This window comes from Ruditapes philippinarum, unplaced genomic scaffold, assembly GCF_026571515.1.
Source record: "Ruditapes philippinarum isolate M1 unplaced genomic scaffold, ASM2657151v2 ctg1222_1_1_1_1, whole genome shotgun sequence".
In the NCBI taxonomy this organism is placed as follows: domain Eukaryota; kingdom Metazoa; phylum Mollusca; class Bivalvia; order Venerida; family Veneridae; genus Ruditapes; species Ruditapes philippinarum.
Genome location: NW_026864020.1, coordinates 23420 through 51047, shown reverse-complemented (window position 1 = coordinate 51047; position 27628 = coordinate 23420). Strand labels below are relative to the sequence as shown.

The window sequence follows — 27628 nt, the reverse complement described above, 5'->3', positions numbered from 1 at the left end:
ACATATTGATAGACCTGTCCAGTAACTGTTGTTAATTTTGAATTCTAAGATATCTGGGTCAGCAAAGAGTGCAAATTACAGAGGATGTACTTGATATTTTAGCAGTTTTGGAGATATTGTTTTGTTTAAGATTTTAAAGTGTTTAAGTATTGGTATGATAACAATCAGAATCACCTGGGACAAGGAGATATACAACAGAATCAGGTATTTATAAACCTTAAGTTACATCAATGCAGAAACAGGTTATATATCAAACGATCAACATTTGTAACATGAGATCAAGGTTATTTTTATATTTTCAACTTCATGCATTTGTTTTTCTGATAATTGTTTTTAATCTATACATGTAAAATCTGTAAAATATAAATTATTCAATGATTTCTTTATAATGATTGTGTATATTTTTTAAATGGCATGTTAGTAAATCTTTTTCATTGCCTACAAATTAAACAGATTAAATCAATATGATTAAATAGGACTAAATGGTACAATCAGTAGTTTTGTACAGCTGAACAGGATAATCATAATCATTTATTTTACATGTATTTGTTGTTTTTTCTAAAATTACATTTAACATTATACATACATAATTTGCAGGCTGGGACATAAGTGCTGACTGTAAGATTATAATTACCGGCAGTGTTTTAAATAATGATGTGCAGTATTAATCCTGAAAAGATATATTTTTAAATCTCAATACTTTTTTATTCCATGTCTTTTCTTGAAAAATACAAACTGGGTATTAAATATTGTCACAAATTTACTTAATTCTTATACAGAGAAATTCTTAAACACTTGTGCACTTTGAAATAAGATATACTGCATTGCTTTAGTATTTTTGAATATGCATAAGCATAGCTAATATTTAATAGTTAATACTGTTGAACATTAGATTTGAGGTTATTAAAAGATATGAAATATAACTGCATATATGCAAAAAAACATAATTCATTACCGCATCTGTGTTTAATTAATTATGAATTTTATCTTTATAGGTGAGCACAACCACAAGAAGTTCTAGGAAACACAGGCAGAGGACTAGAAATTGACATCAATAAAAGAAATTGTAATTTAAATAATCAGAAACATTTGAAACAAATCTAAGATTGAAACAGTTTCTCACTGACAGACTAAGAGCAAAATAATTGCTAGATTCTAAGAAAACCAGAACCTACCAAAACCTGCAGCTGGAAAAAAACTGTGTTATAGTGAATGTAGAGTGTTCTATTCTGTATTTGGACAAAAGGATATGTATTAAATTTTGTAAAAGAAATATATGATCATGTTAAACTCATAAAAATTCCACCCCAACCATTCCTGTGCTGAATTCCGTCCCAGAATTTTACATTTTAAGAACATTCAGGGATGCTGGAATAAGGCTGGATTTTTTCAATGTTATTCCATCAAGGCTGAACTATTTACCATGTTAAAAAGTCCAGCCTCAATGGTTGGCAACACATGGAATACCCTGGAAAAAAATCCATACTTTTGTTCCAATACTCCATGTAAATGGAAAAGCATGGAATAAAGTCCATCCTTTCCCATGGAAAACATGGAAAATATTCCATGCAGCATGGAAAATGTTCCATGTTTTTTCCCTGTTTTTCCAGCCCATTTTTTCTCAGCTTCAGGCTGGAAAAGGCTGGACAATTTTGTTCCAATACTCCAGCCTCTTTTTTTCCATGGAAATCCCAGGAAAAGCATGGACTTTTTACACCCGGGAAATACAAGGGTTGTTCAAAAAGTAATAGGACTGCAGCTCTACTGTTCACATTTTAAAATTTACGTACAAAATTTTACATGAGACAAATATCGGAACATGTTCTCTATATATAGTAAAAAAATCAAAACAAAATGTAAACAAATGAAATTTCTGTGAAATTTTTAAATGACAAGGGGTACGAAACGCGGCGCACTCTAACAATACAATAATTGACGTTCATGATGTCGTAAAGTAAATCAAAATTGTACTAAGCGTCATTCTTTCTGAAAGTACTCTCCCTAGTCTCTAGGTGTATGAGTCATGTAACTTTTACTTTGCCTCATATGTGGAGATGAAGCAAGAAAAAAAGCGTTCACATTCTCGATCCACTGTTTCAAAAAACAAAATAAAATAAATGCTCGATAGCCGGCCATTCTCCGGGTTTTCTCGTCTTTTTGAGTAACCATGGAACTCAATAGGACTGAAAATGTTAAAGCAAAAGCAATTTATTTTATTAATTTACTCATGTCATTGTATGTTTTTAGAACAATATGATTATATACAGAACAATAAAGATATTTCTCAATAGAAAAGTATCTTGTTCTACTTAGCACAGTCTATCGTTTATTAAAACAAGTTTTTGGGAAACACTACTAATTATTACCGTTAACTATTACATTAATTCATTGATTACACGTATATCTAGTTAAATACGATAAAATAGTGTTGATAACAAATGTCTTATTTACAATCCTTTGGTTAAAACTGAATAAGTAGTCCTGAAGCAGATACAAACAACGATAAACAGTTCGCGTACCCTTTACCGTGGATTCTTTTGTAGCGCTTTTGCAATTGACGTCACTAACGTCCCGTCAATTTTCAACTTTCATCCTCGCCCTTTCTCGATAGTGATCTTGTATTTGCAATTTTTGAATTGCTTGTGCCAGCTGAAAACAAGTGTCCTGATGGCAGGATAATGTTCTTTTGTTTATTTAATCATTGTGTGTGTATCTGAATGATTATAATCAATCTGTTGGCAAAATTTAACGATGGCACACATTTTCTGTTTGTTAACGAATGTCATATTTCTACATCTAACACTATGACCGCTGCTGTTCAAAACTTAATAAATAGGCCATTTCATGTCCGAATGACGTCAAATTTTGACATAATGTCACATTAATATATTTCAACGTATTGATGGAATACAGGGGAAAACAAATAGTTATTTATGAATAAATTAGAAGTAGAACTTAGCTCCAATAACTATATTTATGTGCTGCGCCGGTTGCGTGTTACCATGGTTATTCAATAGCAAAGGAAATGCGCGTTTAGCACAATATATTAAAAATCTTATGTTTGATTTGTAGAAAATATTTTACGGTTGCTGTACATATGAAAATATTCTAAATTGAATAAAATATGAGTACGCAAGACTCCCAGTCCTATTACTTTTAGAACAACCCTCGTATACATAAATAGTAAAGTGTAAAGACGCATAAAATGTAAGAGTTACACTATAGGTGCATCAATGAAAAATGATTCTTTCGCTCTTTAAACAGTTTTTATTTTGGGTATGTGATATCAAATAGAATATTATTTGTGTAGGGTTATAACTGAAATTTTTTAAACTGTTGAATAAAATACTTTTTTGAATGCCAGAGGCTCACACGTTCAATAAATTCAGTATTGAACCAACACTTATTTAATATTTTTTTATCTCTAAGATAAACTTAACTTATCAATTTTGAAATTCAAGGGAATTATTTTTTAAGCAAAAGTAAATTGTTTTCAAAACTTGTCATAGTAATATGTAGATCCATATTGTTTCAGTATTATGTAGTACTATATTATGTGATTTACTGTTTTACATATAGGGCCCGTTTCATTGTGGTAACTATAGGGACAAATTTATTGCCGAATAATATCAATATTAATTATACCAATAAAGTGACTATATATGCAACAAGCTAAAATGGCTTTGTTCATTGTCTTTTGTGATATTTGTGAAAGAATAGAGCTTCTTCAACTTCTTCTTCTTCTTAATTAAAAAGAAGACGGAAACATATCAAGGTCGCTTATAAATAACCATGACCTAGAAGTTCAAGTTATTGAATATTTTTTTTGCTGTAACTGGCTCTAACTTTGTTATTAATGAATGGATTAACATCATATTAAGACAAAACATTCTTTAGGATAAGACCTCCATGTATTTCAAACTTAAATTGACCTTGGCTGATTAATAACCATGACCTTAAAGGTTTAATAATTGAATTTTCACTGATTTTTTGCTTATATTGACTGTTACACTTGGTACTTATCAATGAATTATCTTCATACATGGCAAAAGAACCTTTTGGATAAGACCTTCAATATGGTTGAACAGACCTTGAGTGTTATTTTCTTTTTATTAAATTTCCTTAATTGATGTTTGCTATAACTTTCTAAAAATGTACCTGGAATTTGAAAGTTGCTATGTGACTACAAACTGTTTTTAAAGAATGACCAAAGTAACAGCTTATTCTGATCCAGACTCCTCACTTTGTAATGTTATATTTTGATTTATTTTCTTCTTACAGATGAGATTATATTAGTCTGAGTGTTACACAAGATGCTGTAAAGAAGCAAAATGGCAGAGGGTGGACAAAGGTCAAAAGGTTATAAGATTTTTTTAAAAATATTTTTTTTTCAAATCTAAAAAACTTAGGGTTGAAATATAACATGATACCACAATTTTCATAGCCTTTTTAAAAAGAGCCAGTTTAAAAGTTGAAAATGCTCTGAAATTTCAAAAAAGAATGATAATAAGTCAAAAATAATTGTAAAATAATCATTTTCATAGCTTAAACCTTAGCTCAATTTACAATAATAATTTTAGAAGATTAGGAAGAGCTACTGTACTCACACCAGCGTCAGTTCTGGCGTCGCAGTCACACTTTTGTTAAGTTTTTGCATGCAAGTTGGTATCTCAAAAACAACTGAAGGGAATTGATTGAAACTTCACACACTTAATGTTCTCTATGCTTATCTAATATTGTAATGGGCACAGGTCCCATAGGTGAGATACCTTTTTGTGTCGCCTCTAGGGAGTAGTGGCCACATATAAGGATCACTTTTCCGTCGTCTGTCCGAGCAAACATTTTGGGTTTATGGGTTATATAACAGTAAAGAGAACAAAAGAGAACAATAGGTTCATTTCGTGATCAAAGGGTTTGGGGCTAGTAGCCCTTAAGAAAACAAAGAAAATAACAAAGAAAATAGCCCCTAAAGCCAAAATGTTGGAAAGTCCGTCCGTCTGTTCGTCCGTCACAAAACTTGTCCGGACTACTCCTCATAAACTGCTGGTGCAATTTCATCCAAACTTTACAGGAATGATCAGTACCAAGTCTAGTTGTGCATATTGTCAGCATTTTCCGGTTCAATGATTTTTGTCAGAGTTATGGCCCTTTAATAATTTTCTTTTTTTAAAGTTTGTCCGGACTACTTCTCTTATACCACTAATGCAATTTCAATGAACCTTTACAGGATTGATCTGTAGCTCAAGTCCTTGTGCATATTGCACGAGTTTTCCGGTTGAATGATTTTTGGCTGAGTAATGGCCCTTTGATAAAAAGGTGTTTTTATCTGTGTGTTGCCAGATACACAAAAGCTTGTCCGGACTATTCCTCATAAACTACTGGTGCACTTTTATCCAAACTTAACTGGAATGATCAGTAACAAGTCTAGTTGTGCACTGTCTGTCTGTCCGTCTGTCACAAAACTTGTCCCAACATGAAATTGGCCATCATGAGGCGACACATGTGATCACCGATCGCTCTTGTTACTAAGTTAAGCCCCTTATTTTTATTTCAAGGACTGAGGAAAGTTGAGTGGGCTGTGTGACTGACAGCTGTTGTTATTTATGCAAAAGTATATGACATATGAATCTTAGATTTTTCAATTGGGAAGTTTTTATGTTGTGTATATTGAAAACTGAGAACACACACAAAATTTCTTGTTAATTAAATGTAAAGGCTTGACAGAAAACTGCTTTTGGAGCTTTTAGTAGATACATATTGACATACGTCTGTTTTCCTAAACTTCCCTAGGTTCAAAACCTGTTTGTTACATGGAACTTTTCCTTGCGCAGATGCTTGTTAGCATAGTTTCAATTGAGAAGATGTGACCCTCTACCAAGTTTTAAACTTAGTATTGTCTTGCTCCTGCTTGAGAAAATACAATGTTGGGCCTTCACTGATGCTTTCTTGTCGTAATAAAAACATTAAATTATCTTAGAAATGTTGATAATGTCAAGAAAAAAAAAAAGATGGATGGAGGACATTTAGCTCAAATGTCATACATTTTATACATTTCTTTATTGAATCTTTTGTAAGATTTAATATTCCATGTTGTTTTTTTTTCTAGGAGGAGAAGAAAATATTCCTGATGCTGATGATGGAAGTGTGAGTATATGTATATTAAGATAATTTCATTTAATATTTAAAGATATTGAACAAAAGTTTTTTGTGTGATTCTTTTACATGTGTTTTAAATGTTTCATTGTTGGATTTAAAGCAAATGTAACATTGTATTTCTAGTTGTGTATCTTTTTTTGTGTCAATTTGATAATTTTTATTTGTTTGGGTCATCAGACCAAACAAATAATGGTAGCGAAATTTCAGACTCTAATGCTGTTAATGGCAAATGCCGAAAGTAGTCCGTTTTTTTGAAGCGGTTACTTCCCTTTTTATGTACACTAACGCCGAAAAATTCAGGGGAGATCACTGCTTGAGAGATGGTCAAATGACAGGCGCATTAATTTTCAAGCAAAATAATTCCCGAATGGGCGAAGATTTCTAATATTGTTTTATTCTTTATAGATATACATGCTTATAGTAAGCTCCATGATTATTTACATCTGTGTTAAACAACAGTAAGCATCGTTACAAACCCTAATTTAGAATAATATGGTTTTCTTGAGGCCGTTAACATAAATATTCACCGTGGCCGAGGGGTTTGCCCGCTCGCTTAGGAAGCGAGAGCTCTGGAGTTCAAGTCCCAGATAAGGCAACCCATTTTTGTGTCGCCTCTACGGAGTAGTGGCGACATATAGGGATCACTTCTCCGTCGTCCATCTGTCCGTCTGTCTGTCCGTCTGTCCGTCACAAAACTTGTCCGGACTACTCCTCATAAACTACTGGTGCAATTTCATCCAAACTTTACAGGAATGATCAGTACCAAGTCTAGTTGTGCATATTTTCAGCATTTTCCGGTTCAATGATTTTTGGCAGAGTTATGGCCCTTTAATAATTTTTAATTTTAAAGTTTGTCCGGACTACTTCTCTTATACCACTAAAGCAATTTCAATGAAACTTTACAGGATTGATCTGTAGCTCAAGTCCATGCGCATATTGCAAGGGTTTTCCGGTTGAATGATTTTTGGCCGAGTTATGGCCCTTTGATAAAAAAGGTGTATTTTTCTGTGTGTTGCCAGATACACAAAAGCTTGTCCGGACTACTCCTCATAAACTACTGGTGCAATTTTATCCAAACTTTACAGGAATGATCAGTACCAAGTCTAGTTGTGCACTGTTCGTCTGTCTGTCACAAACTTTGTCCCAACATGAAATTGGCCATCATGAGGCGACACATGTGATTACTGATCGCTCTTGTTTTTTTCAAATTGTTTTAGTGAAATAAACATTTGATTGAATATCTGTGTTGCAATTAGTCTTATAGCCAATTTACTACAATTAAAACACTGAAAAGCATTGGTGGCACTATACAAAAACAAATTGGTTTATAATCCCACAACCTGCACCTTTCTTACATCCTGAGACCCAAACAAATTAAGCGCCTTCTGTGCTTTGATTGGTAAATGGTTTTGAAAGCATATGTCAACAACCTAGAAAGTTCATTGACTTGAAACTATTTTGGGAACATAATTTTGTAATATTTATTGATGTCCATTATTTTTTGACATGAATTGTCACTAAATTATTTTAGTGTAAATTGTTGCATTATATTCAATCTCAAACGGAAAATTGGCAATAGATAGTGATAAGTTCTTTTGTAAATCTTGAACACTAACGTCTTAGTCACTTACTCTTATGTCAAGACTAAGTAATTTATTTTCTAATCTTCTATAGCAGGAAACAACAAAAAAACATAGGAGTAATGCTACATATACTGAACCAAAAAAGAAACTTTCGCAAAGTATGTGCCAGTTGTTAAAGGGTACCACTTAGATGTACACACTTATATACATGTAGAAGCTTGTAAAACTCGTTTTGTTTGCAAAGCCCGATATGTTTATTCAAAGTAAAAATCAAGTTACAAAAGGATTGAAAAACTGTACTAGCATATCTACATTCAAACTTGGAGAAAGTTTCTTTTTTGTTTCAGTATATTTGTTAGTACATATTTTAAATCAATAGAGTACATTATAAGTTACAAAATATTACAAACAGAAAATTATTGTAAAATCCGTAAAATATTTGTAAGCAAGTTATGCTCAGTAAAACAAAAAAGAAAATTCATGGAATTGTGCAATTTTAAGAATTATATTTCAAAAGACAATTCTTATGTATAATGTACAGGCTTAATGTTCAGCAAGATTGTGTATAAAAAAATTTATTACAAAAAATGTGTTGTAATTAGGAAAAGATGACGTCAGGTTAGGCATATTTATTTAAAAAAAGTACTTCAATATATTAACAAATGAAACTGTTGTGTGAAGAAAAACCGTAAAAACACTATACATGTATATATAAAGATATATCTTACTAACCCATGGTATACACATGCATATTTTGAAGTAACGCACATTCAAACTATATTTTATACCAGGGTTGTCATTGAATATCGCGATATTGATATATCATTGATATTCATCATCCGATACAATATTGATACACACTTTCAAATATCGATACAAGCTAAAATTTATTTAATTCTGTAAGTGAATATACCTCTCTATTTTGCATAATATTAGAGAAGTCACTTTTTCCCAGTTTTCTTGGCTAGCTTGAACTTTAAACTATGTGACAAAAAAACCAGAAAAAAACAAACTTTCTGTTAGTTTGTAATATTTGTTATGTCTTATACAAGCATGCATAACACCATGATCCTAATTTAAGAAACATAGTTAAAAAATTTTCATTGTACTTACTGTTAAAGTCGGTATATCGATATATGGTTGTCTCTCGATAAATCAATACAAAATTGTCAATCAATGACAACCCTATTTTTATGAGAATAATTTTATTTTTTTCCAGTCAGGAGAAGAAGAGAGTCATAAAAACAGGAGAGATAAGGATGAGATTTCTATATCAGGTAACATTAATACATTCACAGTTATATTTAAACAGGCTTAACTGATTGATGTAAAAATCTGAGGCCTGGTAGCTAATGGTGGACTCACATAATTTTTTCCATGTACATGTTCTACATATATAACTAGGGATTTCAACAAACTTTTACAGTCTTATTGATAGTGAAGTATACTGAATATTGTAACCAAGTATTCTGGTGCATATTGTCTGTGTTTATGTTAAATGTTGATAAATTTTGGTGAAATTATTACCCTTTATAGCTCTACAATCAGCTTTGCTACAGTCATTATGGTTGATGTTCACTCTGCCTTTGCTGTTGATGTTGCTGATGCTCAGTTGCCTGCCGGAAATTTAAACATTTGTCACAAGCAACAAGACCTTCAAGTTTCAATCAGACTGACCTTGCCCTTCAGTGTTTGATATTTGAATTTTGCTTGATATTAGATATAATTTGCAGAGGAACACTGACAACGAACCTGACATATAAAGTTATTCAAATATGACCTTTGACATTTATATGACATTGACTGTCAAAGTGAAATTTTGAATTTAGCTTAATTTGTCATAACTTTGTTTATATCCCCCCGCCGATGGAATTGGCGGGGGGGGGGGATAGGAGATATAGTTTTGGCATTGTCCGTCCTTCCGTCCGAGCAAACATTTTGGGTTAAGGGGCTATATAACAGTAAAGAAAACAAAAGAGAACAATAAGTTCATTCCGTGATCAAAGGGTTTAGGGGCTAGTAGCCCTAAAGAAAACAAAGAAAATAACAAAATAAGCCCTTAAGCCAAAATGTTGGAACATCCCTCCGTCCAAACTTCGTTTCCGGATTAGTACTCTGCAACTACTGACGGGAATTCAACAAAACTTTATGGGAATCATCAATATCAAGAGGTGATGCACATATCGTCGGCTTGTTCCGGTCTGACACTTTAACTCAGAGTTATGGCCCTTGATTAGTTATGCTGTATGCATATACATTAAAAATCGTTTCCGCGCGACTTCTCTGCAACTACTGGCTGGAATTCAACAAAACTTTATGGGAACCTTCAATACCAAGAGTTATGGCCCTTGATTAGTTATGCAGTATGCATATAGAGCAAAAATCGTTTCCACACTACTTCTCTGCAGCTACTGGCTGGAATTCAACAAAACTTTATGGGAACCTTCAATACCAAGAGGAAGCGCATATCATCACCTTGTTCGGGTCAGACACTTTAAATCAGAGTTATGGCTCTTGATTAGTTATGCAGTATGCATATAGAGCAAAAATCGTTTCTGCGCTACTTCTCTGCAACTACTGGCTGGAATTCAACAAAACTTTAGTAGAACCTTCAATACAAAGAGAAGATGTGCATATCATTGCCTTGTTGGGGTCAGACATTTTAACTCTAGAGTTATGGCCCTTGATTAGTTATGCAGTATGCATATAGTGCAAAAATCGTTTCCACGCTACTTCTCTGCAACTACTGGCTGGAATTCAACAAAACTTTATGGGAACCTTCAATACAAAGAGGAGATGCGCATATCATTGCCTTGTTGGGGTCAGACATTTTAACTCAGAGTTATGGCTCTTGATTAGTTATGCAGTATGCACAGGTAAACGTTGCGTGGCCATGACTTACACTATACCCCCGTTCCCCCTCTACAACCCAAAACCCTAAAAAAAAATTATGAAAAAAAAAAAATTTTTATGACTAAAATATTTTAGTCATAAAAAAATTTTTTATTTCATAATTTTTTTTTAGGGTTTTGGGTTGTAGAGGGGGAACGGGGGTATAGTGTAAGTCATGGCCACGTTACGTTTACCTGTGGTTGTATACTGCATAAGTTATCAAGGGCCATAACTCTAAGTTAAAATGTCTGACCCAAACAAGGCGACTATATGCCTATCTCCTCTTGGTATTGAAGGTTCAAATAAAGTTTCAATGAATTCCAGCCAGTAGTTGCAGATAAGTAGCGCAGAAACGATTTTTGCTCTATATGCATACTGCCACAGGTAAACGTTGCGTGGCCATGACTTACACTATACCCCCATTCCCCCTCTACAACCCAAACCCCCATTCCCCCTCTACAACCCAAAACCCTAAAAAAAAATTATGAAAAAAAAAAAAAATTTTATGACTAAAATATTATAAAGGTATTTTACTCTACTTTCATTTTGCATAGAAATATCACTAGCATCTCAATTATCAGCGCATATATTCATCAATTTTTCACCAATCTTGATAATCTTGGTCTCAAATCTTAGATAAATAAATACTCTTTAAGAAAACAACACTGGCACCTTCGCTGATTATACGTAGCAAGAAATATCCAAGCCCAAACTGTCAACAAATGAAACTCGGAAGAGATCTGATTGCACCGTTTCGGTAAAACTCTCACGAGTAAAACACACTAAATTCACCGTGAAAGAATATTTCTTTGTATTGCGTATTTAAATATGATAAAATTAAGTTATTATTTATAATAATTGTTCAATCAAAGCATCTTATGAAACTATAACGCACCTTTTTTCCTATATGTCAAATTCTCATTCCAAAATGAAAGTAAAATGGGCCTGCAGATTGTTTTCAAATGGAGTATTTTCATTGGTCACAGGAAAACCTCGGACCAATGAAAATAGTTAAAGGGAAACAACTCTGCTGTGCCACTTTACTATCATTTTGGATTGAGAATTTGACATATAGGAAAAAAGGTGCGTTATAGTTTCATATGATGCTTTGATTGAACAATTATTACAAATAATAACTTAATTTTATCATATTTAAATACGCAATACAAAGAAATATTCTTTCACGGTGAATTTAGTGTGTTTTACTCGTGAGAGTTTTACCGAAACGGTGCAATCAGATCTCTTCCGAGTTTCATTTGTTGATAGTTTGGGCTTGGCTATTTCTTGCTACGTATAATCAGCGAAGGTGCCAGTGTTGTTTTCTTAAAGAGTATTTATTTATCTAAGATTTGAGACCAAGATTGTTAAGATTGGTGAAAAATTGATGAATATATGCGCTGATAATTGAGATGCTAGTGATATTTATATGCAAAATGAAAGTAGAGTAAAATACCTTTATAATATTTTAGTCATAAAAAATTTTTTTATTTCATAATTTTTTTTTAGGGTTTTGGGTTGTAGAGGGGGAACGGGGGTATAGTGTAAGTCATGGCCACGCAACGTTTACCTGTGGCAGTATGCATATAGAGCAAAAATCGTTTCTGCGCTACTTATCTGCAACTACTGGCTGGAATTCATTGAAACTTTATTTGAACCTTCAATACCAAGAGGAGATAGGCATATAGTCGCCTTGTTTGGGTCAGACATTTTAACTTAGAGTTATGGCCCTTGATAACTTATGCAGTATACAACCACAGGTAAACGTAACGTGGCCATGACTTACACTATACCCCCGTTCCCCCTCTACAACCCAAAACCCTAAAAAAAAATTATGAAATAAAAAATTTTTTTATGACTAAAATATTTTAGTCATAAAAATTTTTTTTTTTTCATAATTTTTTTTTAGGGTTTTGGGTTGTAGAGGGGGAACGGGGGTATAGTGTAAGTCATGGCCACGCAACGTTTACCTGTGTATACAACCAGAGCAATAATCATTTCCATGCTACTTCTCTGTAACTACTAGCTGGAATTCAATGAAACTTTATGGGATACTAAGAGGAGATGTGCATATAGTCACCTTGTTCCGGTCAGGCACTTATAACTCAGATTTATGGCCCTTGATTAGTTATGCAGTATGCATACATCTCATTGGCATTTCCGTAATAACCAGTACTTGGCGGAGGATAGAAATTCAACGAATTTGCTTGTTAATTTACAGATTTGGTTTGTTCATGGACAAAGAACACATTTGACAAACTGACATGATGATTAATACTATTGTAACCTTGACCTTTGAACGACCTTGACCATCAGGGTCAGATTTGGAATTTGAGTTATAGTTTGTAATTGAAATTATGTTTTTCGGCAAATTCATTGTCAACAATAGTCTTTGTCCAATGTTACTTTAGAAATAAGAAAATGTGGAGATAAGAACTCTGCTAGGCATTCGTCTTGTATCTATTATCTTAGTCAATTCTTAGTATCAAAGTAGAACACAGACAGTGTCATAATTTAGGATTACCTTCTTTGTTTACAGAAATAGAGAACAAACTGATTGATTATAGTTATTAAATACAGTTTAAAAATATATATATATGAACAGCACAGCAGTAAACAAGAGTTGGTAATTTGGTCATTTTTTGGGGCTCTTCTGATTTTAGACATAACTAAAGCAGCAAAAACCTTTTCCCCTGAAACTCTGATGCAAAGAGCATAAATATTTAGGCTGAACTATTATTTTGTGGCCCTCCACTTAATTTTTAGCTCACCTGTCACAAAGTGACAGGGTGAGCTTTTGTGATCGCTTTTCGTCCAGCGTCCGTCCGTCCGTCCGTCCGTAAACTTTTACTTTAAATGACATCTCCTCATAAACCACTAAGCCAATTTCATCCAAACTTCACAGGAATGTTCCTTTGGTGGTCACCTTTAAAAATTGTTCAAAGAATTTAATTCCATGCAGAACTCTGGTTGCCATGGCAACCGTAAGAAAAAACTTTAAATATCTTCTTTTAAAAAACCCTAAGAGCTAGAGCTTAGATATTTGGCATGAAACATCTTCTAGTGAGTGTCTACCAAGTTTGTTCAAATAAAATCCCTGGGGTCAAAATTGGCCCCGATCTAGGGGGTCATTGATTTTCCCTATATGCATATAGTAAAAACTTAAAAAATCTTCTTTTAAAGAACCAAAAGAGCTAGAGCTAAGATATTCAGCATGAAACATCTTCTAATGAGTGTCTACCAAGTTTGTTCAAATAAAAGCCCTGGGGTCAAAATTGGCCCCGCCCCAGGGGGTCATTGATTTTCCCTATATGCATATAGTAAAAACTTAAAAAATCTTCTTTTAAAGAACTCAAAGAGCTGGAGCTAAGATATTCAGCATGAAACATCTTCTAATGGGTGTCTACCAAGTTTGTTCAAATAAAAGCCCTGGGGTCAAAATTGGCCCCGCCCCGGGGGGTCATTGATTTTCCTTATATGTGTATAGCAAAAACTTAAATAATCTTCTTTGAAGAAACCCAAATAGCTAGAGTTTAGATATTAAGCATGAAACATCTTTTAGTGAGTGTCTACAAAGTTTGTTCAAATAAAAGCCCTGGGGTCAAAATTGGCCCTGCCCCGGGGGTCATTGATTTTCCCTATATGCATATAGTAAAGACTTAAAAAATCTTCTTTTAAAGAACTCAAAGAGCTAGAGCTAAGATATTTGGCATGAAACATCTTCTAATGGGTGTCTACAAAGTTTGTTCAAATAAAAGCCCTGGGGTCAAAATTGGCCCCGCCCCAGGGGGTCATTGATTTTCCGTATATGCATATAGTAAAAACTTAAAAGATCTTCTTTTAAAGAACTCAAAGAGCTGGAGCTAAGATATTCAGCATGAAACATCTTCTAATAGGTGTCTACCAAGTTTGTTCAAATAAAAGCCCTGGGGTCAAAATTGGCCCCGCCCTGGGGGGTCATTGATTTTCCTTATATGTGTATAGCAAAAACTTAAATAATCTTCTTTGAAGAAACCCAAATAGCTAGAGTTTAGATATTAAGCATGAAACATCTTTTAGTGAGTGTCTACAAAGTTTGTTCAAATAAAAGCCCTGGGGTCAAAATTGGCCCTGCCCCGGGGGTCATTGATTTTCCCTATATGCATATAGTAAAGACTTAAAAAATCTTCTTTTAAAGAACTCAAAGAGCTAGAGCTAAGATATTTGGCATGAAACATCTTCTAATGGGTGTCTACAAAGTTTGTTCAAATAAAAGCCCTGGGATCAAAATTGGCCCCGCCCCGGGGGGTCATTGATTTTCTCCATATATGTGTATAGCAAAAACTTAAATAATCTTCTTTGAAGAAACCCAAATAGCTAGAGTTTAGATATTAAGCATGAAACATCTTCTAGTTAGTGTCTACAAAGTTTGTTTAAATAAAACCCCTGGGGTCAAAACTGGCCCCGCCCCAGGGGTGTCATTTTTATAACTATATGTATGTAGTAAAAACTTAAAAATATTCTTTTAAAAAACCCAATGAACTAGAGCTTAGATGTTTAGCATGAAATATCTTCTTATGGATGTCTACCAAGTTTGTTCAAATACAAGCCCTTGGGTGAAAATTGGACCTGGCGGGGGGGGGGGGGGGGGAAATGTGAGATCATTGTTTTTCATTACATGTGTGTAGTAAAATAGTAAAAACTTAACATTGTGAAACATCTTCTAATGAGTGTCTTCCAAGTTTGTTCAAATAAAAGCCATGGGGTTTAAACTGGCCCCGCTCCGGGGGCCTATATACAGGTGAGCGACCTCAGGGCCATCATGGCCCTCTTGTTTAAGTTGATCCTCTGGAATCGAAATTGGCTCTGCCCTAGGGTAAATTTACTCTGTGTATGTAGACTTATATAGGAAAAACACATTTATAAGATCTTCTTGTGTGAAACAACATGTATACTGTTCCGGCAGATTTTTGGCCTGTAGCATTTCTTTGTAATCCTTTACAAAAATGACATAAATTATGCCCCTGGGGTAAAAAGGGTCCAAATTATGCCCCAGGAGTAAAAAAGGGTCAAACCTTTGGGTCACTTAGTTTAAATAGTCTTACATAGTAAAACACATTTATGTTTTCTAACAACCTTATGTGACCAGTCAAAGTTGTTCAAAAGGTTCCGGTCAGTTGCATTAAAGTAGGTAATAGGGCCATAAAAGGAGTTTCAACAAATGCAAATTAAAAAAAAAATCTTGTCTTTAAGTACAAGGCCCAAGGTCAAAATTGGCTTCCGCCCTTGGGGTCATAGATTTTTCTTATATGTATAAAGTAAAAACTTAAAAAATTCTCTTCTATGAATTGACAAAGGCTAGAGGTTAGATATTTGGCATTGAACATTTGTAGTGGACCTTTACCATGATTGTTAAAATTATAGCCCTAGCGTCAAAATTGACCCAGCCCTCGTGTCATTTATTTTCATTATGTTCATATAGTAAAAACAGAAATAAAAGAAAATGTTTTCTGAATAGGATATTCAACATGAAACATTGTCTGGTGGACATGTATCAAGATTGTTTAAATTAAAGACTTTTGGTCAAAATTTGGAAATGCCCAAGAGAACACAGTGACCTACTGTCTTGTTCTTTGTTGTCATTTGGACCATGTGCATAGTTTGAGATGTTAAATTGAATTTTAATATCAGCTGATCTAAATTTTGACAAATTACCTCCATTTTTGTCTTTTTATGTACAGCTATGAAATTTGGTCTATGTACACAGTTTAAGATGTACAATTTACCTTTGATATAAGCTGACAGATATTTTGATGATGTGACCTTCTTTCTTGTCCTTTGATGTACTGTCATGAAATTTGGACCATGTGCACAGTTTGTCATGTAAAATTGAAATTTTTAACATCAACTGACCTAGATTATGACAAATCACGTACTTTCTTAGCCTTTGATGGACAGCTATGAAATTTGGACCATGTGCACAGTTTTAGATGTAAAATTGCACTTTGGAATCAGCTTACCTAGAATTTGATGGAGTGACCTCCTTTGTTTTTTTTTTACGTCAAATTACCTAATTATTGTCCTAGTGACCTACTTTCTTGTTTTTGATATACAGCTATGAAATTAGGACCACGTAAAAAGTATAATTAAAAAATATATTTTGCACAAAGTATTGTCTTATGACCAACATTGTTCATATTCTTGTAATAAACACTAGCTTTCACTGCTTTTATGCAAATAACAGTCTGTACTTTGGGGCCATTGGCTCCTTTGTTTTAAAACTGATTCTACTTACATTTTATTTTCTTCATGCAGGTGACAAGTTGTCTTTTAACATTGGCAAAGCTTGGGAGACAGTGAAATTTCAAATTTTTATTAACAAAACGCATTGTGAATATGAAGCAACAAAACAAGTTGACATGTGCAAGTTACAGTTTGTCTTGGGATCAGATATTGAAAAGATAAATTTTCTGAGAAGGTTAACAAAGGATATCAAATTTGAAGTTCTATCTGCCGGTGTTGTTGAAGTTAGTGGGGAGTTTGCCAAGAAGAAGAAGATTGAAGCAGTTTGGAGCACATTAATTATGTCAGTGAATGATGCCTTAGATGGCCAAGTTGTGGAATCTCACCGTTTTCAGAGTAGACGGGAATTAGAAAATATTCTGCAAGAATTAGATGCAAGAATAAAAATTTTGATAGTAAAAGGAATTGTAGGCATATTAACATCTTATGAAGATACAACTTGCATCACAAAGTTTGTTGGGCCACAAAAGGATATAGAAACTCTCAATAAAGGGCTATATCATGCAATGGCAAATAAGAAACGAAGTTGCACTGGTAAGAGTGATGAATTTGACATATCAATAGATATTTCATTCGATGAAGGCATATATTTTGAAACCATGAAACTAAATGAACAATTTTTGGAAAAATTTCCTCATGTGAGACTTGAAAAAGAAGAAAATAACAGCAGAGCGTACAAGTTCACTTGTTCAGACGAAAATTACCTTGTAGAGGCTATAAACTGGTTCAAGGGTTCCATGAACAAGATGAGCAGGTTTGAATTGGATTTTTCCTCTAAAAGATTTATAAACATAAGTGAAAGTGTTCAGTTTTATTTGCAAAAGTGTTTACACAAAGTGCCCGCAGATTTAATAATTCTCCCAGACAGAATTTACATTCTATGCTGTAAAAGTAATCTTCAGTCTGTTGAAAGAATTGTTGCTGATAGCATCAAATCTGTTGAACTTGAAGGCAGTTTGTTCCCAGAAGCAGAAAAGATTCAGAAGGATAGTCGTGGAAAAATACAGGTTTTCACAGGAAATAAACCAGGGATGATAATAATTTGGTATACTGTAGATAAATCTGCTGAGGCAAAGGAGTTGATAGATTTAGTACAAAAATACAGGAAATACAAGAGAAAGCCATATTCTGACAAGGAGATAAAGGCAATGAAAGCTCTTGGTGTTATTAAGGAGTTACAGGAGGAATATAAAGATATTCTTATTCGTACAAAAGATGCAGATGTTATACTACAAGGCCCAGAAATGGATCGTGTTGATGAATGTTTTGAGAAGTTAGACACTATTGTACAACAGATCAAATTTGTTGAGCTTAATTCTCTACCAGAATTGCAACAGAAGCTGCTTAAAAATGGTAAAGTACAAACATATGTGACAGAAAAGTTAAAGGGAAAGATAGCATTTTGTGAAGATGGTAAAACAGTCACTGTCTTTTTTATAAGGGAGAATGAGAATTCCAAATCAAACATTTACTTTGAGATAAAGAGCTGTTTTGTAGAGATGAAAATTGATACAAGATGTCTTGAACATGGAAAAGGAAAGAGTTTTCTTTCAGAGCATCCAGAGGAGGTGGTAATAGGTGATCAAGGGAACAAAACGTCCTGTATTATATGTTATACTGCAGATTTGAGTCAAGAAATTGAACAATTACTATATTCTTATAGCAAGAGTTGTACTTCTATTGTGGCAAACTATCTTCTGTCATTTGGTGCCAAATGCCTTGAAGAGATTAAGGAAAAACATAAGGTTGGTATTGAAATTGAAAATGACAGAATCTGTGTCAAGGGACAGTATAATAGAGGAAAAAATGTTGTTACTGAAATAGAAAGTCATCTGAACACCACTGTTTTACATTTTGGGAAGCTTGATTATAAAAGAAAACAGTTGTTAGCAGCTGACAAAAATCAAATTGACTCTGTTGTTGAGAACTGCAGATGTTGCTTGAAAGCTGAGGTATTTCCACTCCAGTCAACACAGACTGAAGGTAAGACTTTTAACAAGATAAAATATCATGATAAAGTATTGTTTGATGAGTATAAATATCTAAAATTGGTTGATTTAAGTATAATTATTAAACATAAGGACAACAGAATCTTTGATGTAGCACATTTTTATCTGTGTACTTCATATGTTTACCAGTCCTGGTGATATGTAAGGTGAGGAATCGTGGTTTTGATCCCAGTATGATTTTATCTGAGAGGCATTACACAATTACACAAACTTTATTTGAAAGATAACACATGATATGCATCTTTTTATCTATAAACAAGTAATCATCATGTAGTTATCTTCACTATAAGATATTGGAATGGTTCCATTTTCAGAGAACGGTATTGAATATCTATGCACTTGGAACCTGTGTCAGAGCAAGGAACAAATTTCTATTGCTGAGATAGACTACAAGACAGCAAAGCTTGATGGGCTCATAATTCTTGTAAATGAGTGTCTGTATGGAGAAGACATCTCTGGAAATGGTAAAAGACATTTATATTTATATGTGGTAGTTCATAATTGAATCAGTTCATTAGACATATTGTAGTATCCTCAAAACTTAAATTATAAGGGCCTGTGTGTCTTAATGGTTATGGTTGCCAACTTCAAATCGCTTCCCTTCATGTTGTGAGTTTTAATCATGTCAGGGTTTCTGGATTCTTTCATTTGAGGAAGCTATTGAACCGTCTGTGGTTCTAAACCGCCTCCGTGGTTGAGGGGTTAGAGTCGATGACTTCTAATCCAGTTACCTCTCTGGCGTGGGTTTGATCCCCGGGAGATGCTTTGGTAGTTTAGCACGGAGGAAGGTAGTCTAGTACTGGTGTAACTCTCCAGGAACGATGGTTAGGAAACTACCCGCCTATATGACTGAAATACTGTTTATAAAAGGCCTAAAATGAAACAAACAAACAAACAAACAAACAATACTAAGGTGCCATTATGTGTCTAAATTAGGGATGGCAGTGAGTAACCGGTTAACTGAGTACTCAATTATACTTCAAATACTGGATAACAAAATTGATATTCAATAACTCAGAAAGTTAGGCTTGAGCTAGGGGGCGACTTGGACGAAGAAGTCGCCTTCCGATCAGCTACTTTGCCTAAAACAAACTTCAAAGTGATTTTGAAGTCGCCCGATTTTTTAGCGATCTGTCATTCCTTTTTACGACGCTAGGTCTGTTAACAATTTGTTTATTTCACAATTACATCCAATTACAATTAATCCGCTAGTTAAGAAGGCGTGTCAAATCAACATTGTCTAATACACACCGTAAGGCAAGAGTTCACTATGTATATCTTTCTCATTATGTATTCATGCGATTGACGAATCAGAAATGCATTGTATCTACGGCAGTTTGCATTGACCAATCGGCGACACACTTACATACTGCGGCTATTTGTTGACAATTACATAAAATGGTGACAGATTCAATCAATTTGCTGATTGCATGACATATACATAATTGTTGATAATTATTGCGGTGTTTTGGCGAGTAAAGATAAACAATGCCCATCATCTTAAAGGTGTGAATATGTTCAAAAACTTGGCGTAGAAATTATGTGAAGATTTGTATCTAATATTTTACTAATACATGTACATTGAACTTAAAGTTAACACGCTGTTTATACAAAATTGATAAATCAAAATCTGCCCTGAATATAACATACTCACTAAACATGTATACAGTATATATCAAGTAGATATTGTGTTTGCTATTGGTATACATTTATGAAAAGTAGATTTATAGTAGAATTGTTTATTTGGGAGGTGTTTCTTATTTCTTTTCTAGTTTGTAAAGTTTCCTAGCTTATAATCCCTAAAGTTTCCTCACTTCTCCCTAAATCAGCTAGAGGGAGAAGTCACTTTCCCTAAAATTTTGACCTAGGTCAAGCCCTTTTTTCAAACATATTTAATTTATATTTTAATAAGATTAGTGTATCCAGTTAGATCAGAAATTCGGAGATATAAATGTATCTTCATAGATACCTGTTAAATGCAATCAAAACATCCTTGCAGAGGAGCGAAAATGATATCCTAAATTTAACAAGACAATCAACAGTTTTACTGGGATTGAACACCTGTTTTGCTTATGTCATTCGGCCTCTTATGATATACAATTACCTCAAATTGAGCATTAGTTAATTTAAACATTGTAAAATATAATATTGTTGATTTAATTTAAATAATTTGTTTATTGGTCACTCTAAGTTACATCTCTTGCAGTCCTCTTTTTAGTTATGAATTTTATGAATTTAAATAGAAAACGCAAGAAGCATGCTGATGATGTTGATATTGTGTGATAAAACTTTTAAGATCATTAGATGTTAATATAACTATTTGTTGTATTGTTTGTTTGTTCACTGTAATGACTTAAGAGCCATGAGTATTTGTTTATCATCCGAGTAACCGAGTACTCGATCAAAAAATGACCGAGTACTCGAGTACTAGTTTTGGTATTTGTTGCCATCCCTAGTCTAAATGAATGCATGAAATCCTTCATCAATTAAGCTTGAAAGCTGCCATATGGTCTTAACTGTGTTGGTGCAAAGTAAAACCCAACAAAATAAACAAACACAACTTAGATTATAATGTAGGAATATTTGCAATCTGTAATGTATTCATCTGACTTATTTCATTCTGTTGAGCCTGCATATAGATGCATATGCTTACTAGCAAAGCAGCGGTTTGAGGTATCTACTTTAGTGTCCTTACAAATTTGTTATAATTTTAACCATGCTTTATATAGACTCTCTAATAACCTGTCAGAAATGTCAACCTTTAAGAGAAGGAGTATAGCTCATTGGAATTAGAATTTGAAATGTGATAATTTTTCTGATCCAGACTGTAATTTAGCCATATATTTGATAATTCCAAAATAACTGAGCACATAATTATATAATTTAGATGAGAAAGAATATCACATGCAAAACACAGAATTGTAGTTCAAAAGTCAAGGTCATACTTATAAGGGGTCAAATAAGAAGAATGAATGCAGTTAAAATGCTTGTGTGGACTGTTAGTCTTTATTCACATATTTTTTTTCAAATTGATTTATTAACCTCTATGAAAAGGAGTGACTTACAAAAACCAGAATTGTATCTCAAATGTCAAAGTTAAATGTGAAAAATTTGAAGTAATATTTTTTAGCTCACCTGAGCACAAAGTGCTCAAGGGTGAGCTTTTGTCATCACTCTGCGAATGTCGTGCGTCCGTGCGTCGTGCGTCCGTGCGTTCTTCAAAAAATGGCGTCAAACTTTTCAAACAACATCTCCTCCTAAACCACATGGCCAATTGCAACCAAACTTTACAGAAATGATCTTTAGGTGGACCCCTTTCAAAGTTGTTCAAAAATTTAAATTCCATTAAAAACTCTGGTTGCCATTGGCAACCAATAGGAAAAACTTAAAAAATCTTCTTTTAAAAAACCCTAAGAGCTAGAGCTTATATATTTGGCATGAAACATCTTCTAATGAGTGTCTACCAAGTTTGTTCAAATCAAAGCACTGGGGTCAAAATTGGCCCCGCCCCAGGGGGTCATTGATTTTCCCTATATGCATATAGTAAAAACTTAAAAATCTTCTTTTAAAGAACTCAAAGAGCTAGAGCTAAGATATTTAGCATGAAACATGTTCTAATGGGTGTCTACCAAGTTTGTTAAAATAAAAGCCCTGGGGTCAAAATTGGCCCCCCCCAGGGGTCATTGATTTTCCTTATATGTGTATAGCAAAAACTTAAAAAATCTTCTTTGAAAAAACCCAAATAGCTGGAGTTTAGATATTAAGCATGAAACATCTTCTAGTGCGTGTCTACAAAGTTTGTTCAAATAAAAGTCCTAGGATCAAAATTGGCCCCGCCCCAGGGGGTCATTGATGCATATAGTAAAAACTTAAAAAATCTTCTTTTAAAGAACTCAAAGAGCTAGAGCTAAGATATTTAGCATGAAACATGTTCTAATAGGTGTCTACCAAGTTTGTTCAAATTAAAGCCCTGGGGTCAAAATTGGCCCCATCCCAGATTTTCATTGATTTTCCTTATATGAGTATAGCAAAAACTTAAAAAATCTTCTTTGAAAAACCCCAAATAGCTGGAGTTTAGATATTAAGCATGAAACATCTTCTAGTGAGTGTCTACCAAGTTTGTGCAAATAAAAGCCCTGGGGTCAAAATTGGCCCCGCCCCGGGGGTCATTGATTTTCCTTATATGACAGTGTATAGCAAAAACTTAAAAATCTTCTTTTAAAGAACTCAAAGAGCTGGAGTTTAGATATTAAGCATGAAACATCTCCTAGTGAGTGTCTGCATAGTTTGTTCAAATAAAAGCCCTGGGGTCAAAATTGGCCCCGCCCCGGGGGTCATTGATTTTCCTTATATGACAGTGTATAGCAAAAACTTAAAAATCTTCTTTGAAAAAACCCAAATAGCTGGAGTTTAGATATTAAGCATGAAACATCTTCTAGTAAGTGTCTACAAAGTTTGTTCAAATAAAAGCGCTGGGGTCAAAACTGGCCCTGCCCCAGGGGTGTCATTGTTTTTAACTATATGTGTATAGTAAAAACTTAAAATCTTCTTTTAAAAAACCCAATGAGCTAGAGCTTAGATGTTTAGCATGAAACATCTTCTTATTGGTGTCTACCAAGTTTGTTCAAATAAAAGCCCCTGGATTAAAATTGGCCCTGATGGGGGAGGGGGGGGGGGGGTGGGGGTGGGAGTAGATCATTGTTTTTTATTATATGTGTGTAGTAAAAACTTAACATTGTGAAACATCTTCTAATGGGTGTCTTCTAAGTTTGTTCAAATAAAAGCCCTAGGGTTTAAACTGGCCCCGCTCCGGGTGCCTTTATACAGGTGAGCGACCTCAGGGCCATCATGGCCCTCTTGTTTTAAATATTAACTTGGCACAAATGCCAAGCGAATTATTAGGTGTGTTGCAGACAAAAACTTGATTTTAATTCAAAGGACAATTAGTCACACTTAGGGGTCAATGGTAGAACTGAATAGTCAAAGTACTGATGGAAGGTGATTTTAGAATTTTTTCTAAAGTTATTTAGTAATGCTTTTCCAATCAATGTTCTCACACAAAGGACCACTTCTTGGAAATAGTTCCAAGCTATGTCCTTTAGATGGGGTACATGGTAAAGTAGAGAAGGTTGTTGGCTTCAAACAATTGTCCTTCACCATTGTTGGTTGGAAACCCACTTGGGACTTTCGATTGTTACATGTGAGGTAGCTAACATGCTAGCTAAAGGAATGATGGTGGTTTTAATTGGGTGCCTGTTCATGCCTGAAAAAATTACAGAGAGGAACCGTAGATCTTCCTCCACCAGTAAGGTTAGAAAGTCTTCACATGACCTTAACAGTGTTGATGTGACTTAAAACCAAACCTTAAAAAATATGTCATCTAAAAACCTTCTTTAGTTAGCACAACCACACACAATGACTATATGATGCTACATTACTGTACTGAACAGTCTCAGGAAGAAATTGTTGCTGTTTGAGTCTATCCCACTCGAAAAATATGTCAGAAATACGCTTATAAAACCCAAAAAAGATTGATATTTTTAGTATATTTTATGGATTTATCAAGTTATGTGATTTTAATTAAATACATTGTCCATTAAAGTTTTATAGATTTTATGTTCATGGTATTATTTATGAAATTTAATGATGAATTATTTTTAGAAGAGATATTTTTAGTATTTTTCATGAATTTATTCAAGTTGTGTGATTTTTATTTAAATACTGTTTCTTCTCAAAATGTTTGTTTTATGTATAAATATGTAAGCCTACCCCACAATTTTAAATAGTTGGTTGACAATTTTGCTCCTTGGAGGGCTTCATTTAAAATATCCCTGAAATTTACCAAAATGAGGGGCTGTTTTCAAAGTTTGCCTAATATTTAGCTCGACTTTTTTTTTTTTGAAAAAAAAAGTACAGGTATTGCTATTGCCGTTCCCGTCCGCGAACTTGTACCTGGATCATAACTTTTTTATTTCTTGGTGAATTGTCTTCATACTTGGCCACAACAACCCTTGGGACAAGACCTTTCAGTAGACCACACTAACCTTGACCTTCATCCATAAATGACCTTGACCTTCAAGGTTTAAAGTCCAAATTTTGCTTATTCATGCTGTTATTGGCTGCAACTTTGTTATTTTTGAATGGATTGTCTTCAAACTTGAACATAATAATCTTCAAGGATATCCCATTAAATGATCATATATATTTATTGGTGTGTGTGTATATAATTATATATATATATACATCATCATCATCAACAACAACAACAACAACAAAACGTGTCGCCACCACCTGTCACCACCACCACGTGACACAATGTGTCACCACCACCACATGTCACCACCACCTCGTGTCACCACCACGTGACACCACCACCACATAACACCACCACCATGTCACACCACCACGTGACACCACCATCACATGTCACTGCCACATGTCAAACCGTGACACCACCAGGTGACACCAAATGACTCCATCACATGACTTCACCGCGTGACTCCACCAGGTAAATCCACTAAGTGACTTCACCATGTGTATCTGTTTATAGAATTTTCTATTTAAAGAATTGTGTGACACTTTACGGCGTGACTCCACCACATGACATCACCACGTGACTTCACCACATTGACACCACGCGTGACTCCACCACGTGACATCACCACGTGACATCACACCATGTTACTTCACCCACATGACTCTACCTACGTGACTTCACCACGTACTCTACACGTGACACCACCACGTGACTCCACAATGTGACTCTACCACGTGACACCACCATGTGACTTTACCATGTGTCTCCACCACATGACTTTTCAAATGTGAGTCGGCCACGTGACTCGATTACGTGACACCACCTACAATGACACCATCGCATGACTCCACCACATGACATCTCAACCATGTGACTTCACCACGTGACTCTACCAAATGACTTCACCACATTGACTCTACAACGTGACACCACCACATGACTCCACCACGTGACTAGGCCGCATGACTCGACTATGTGACACCACCACATGACACAACCACATGACACCACCATGTGACACCACCACATGACTTTACCATGTGACACCATCACATGACTTTACCACGTGACTCAGCCACATGACTCAGCCACATGACACCAACATGTGACACAACCACATGACTCAACCACGTTACTGTACCATGTGACTCAACCACGTGACTCCACCACCTGACTCCACCACATGATTACACCACATGACTCCACCACATGCCACAACCACGTGACTCCACCACGTGACATCACATGACTTCACCATGTGACACCACCACAAGACACAACCACATGACACCACCACGTGTCACCACGTGACTCCCTCATGAGTATCTATTTATAGAATTTTCTATTTATAGAATTGTGTGTTTCTATTTATAGAATTGCATGTTTCTATTTATAGAATTTTCTATTTATAGAATTGCCTGTTTCTATTTATATGTATATATAATTTAGTATATTTATATATACAAAATATATAGACAAAACTTATGTGACAAGACAGACCGATTAATTTTATAAAAAGGAAACGTTAAGATTATGTTCAAACGTTTCTTTGTTTGCTTTTAGAGAAAGTAAAAAGTCGAGCGTTGCCCCCGCCCGGCGTTGGCTCTTGTTTTTAGCTCACCTGTCACAAAGTGACAGGGTGAGCTTTTGTGATCGCTTTTCGTCCGGCCGTCCGTCCGTCGTCCGTCCGTCTTCCGTCCGTCGTCCGTCCGTCCGTCGTCCGTCCGTAAACTTTTACTTTAAATGACATCTCCTTATAAACCACTGAGCCAATTTCATCAAAACTTCACAGGAATGTTCCTTTGGTGGTCACCTTTCAAAGAATTTAATTCCATGCAGAACTCTGGTTGCCATGGCAACCGAAAGAAAAAACTTTAAATATCTTCTTTTAAAAAACCATAAGAGCTAGAGCTTAGATATTTGGCAAGAAACATCTTCTAGTAATTGTCTACCAAGTTTGTTCAAATAAAAGCCCTGGGGTCAAAATTGGCCCCGCCCCGGGGGGTCATTGATTTTCCCAAAATGCATATAGTAAAAACTTAAAAAATTTTCTTTTAAAGAACCCAAAGAGCTAGAGCTAAGATATTTAGCATGAAACATGTTCTAATGGGTGTCTACCAAGTTTGTTCAAATAAAAGCCCTGGGGTCAAAATTGGCCCGCCCCGCGGGGTCATTGATTTTCCCTATATGCATATAGTTAAAACTTAAAAAATCTTCTTTTAAAGAACTCAAAGAGCTATGGCTAAGATATTGAGCATCAAACATGTTTTAATACGTGTCTACCAAGTTTGTTCAAATAAAAGCCCTGGGGTCAAAATTGGCACCGCCCCAGGGGGTCATTGATTTTCCCTATATGCATATAGTAAAAACATAAAAATCTTCTTTTAAAGAACTCATAGAGCTATGGCTAAGATATTTAGCATCAGACATGTTCTAATAGGTGTCTACCAAGTTTGTTCAAATAAAAGCCCTGGGGTCAAAATTGGCCCTGCCCCGGGGGTCATTGATTTTCCTTATATGTGTATAGCAAAAACTTAAAAAATCTTCTTTGAAAAAACCCAAATAGCCAGAGTTAAGATATTAAGCATGAAACATTTTTTAGAAAGTGTCTACAAAGTTTGTTCAAATAAAAGACCTGGGGTCAAAATTGGCCCTGCCCCAGGGGGTCATTG

General features: G+C 34.6%; 1 protein-coding gene across 1 annotated transcript in view; it reads left to right on the top strand.

The window, feature by feature from the left end:
* The first annotated feature begins 4331 nt into the window (after positions 1-4331).
* LOC132724136 (uncharacterized) overlaps positions 4332-27628 on the top strand; it is a 32373-nt gene continuing 9076 nt past the window's right edge. Inside the window, exons 1-5 of the mRNA XM_060708952.1 lie at positions 4332-4359; positions 6107-6144; positions 8959-9016; positions 16923-18893; positions 19234-19383. Coding sequence (XP_060564935.1) covers positions 4332-4359; positions 6107-6144; positions 8959-9016; positions 16923-18893; positions 19234-19383 — 2245 coding nt within the window. The remainder of the gene's footprint in view (positions 4360-6106; positions 6145-8958; positions 9017-16922; positions 18894-19233; positions 19384-27628) is intronic.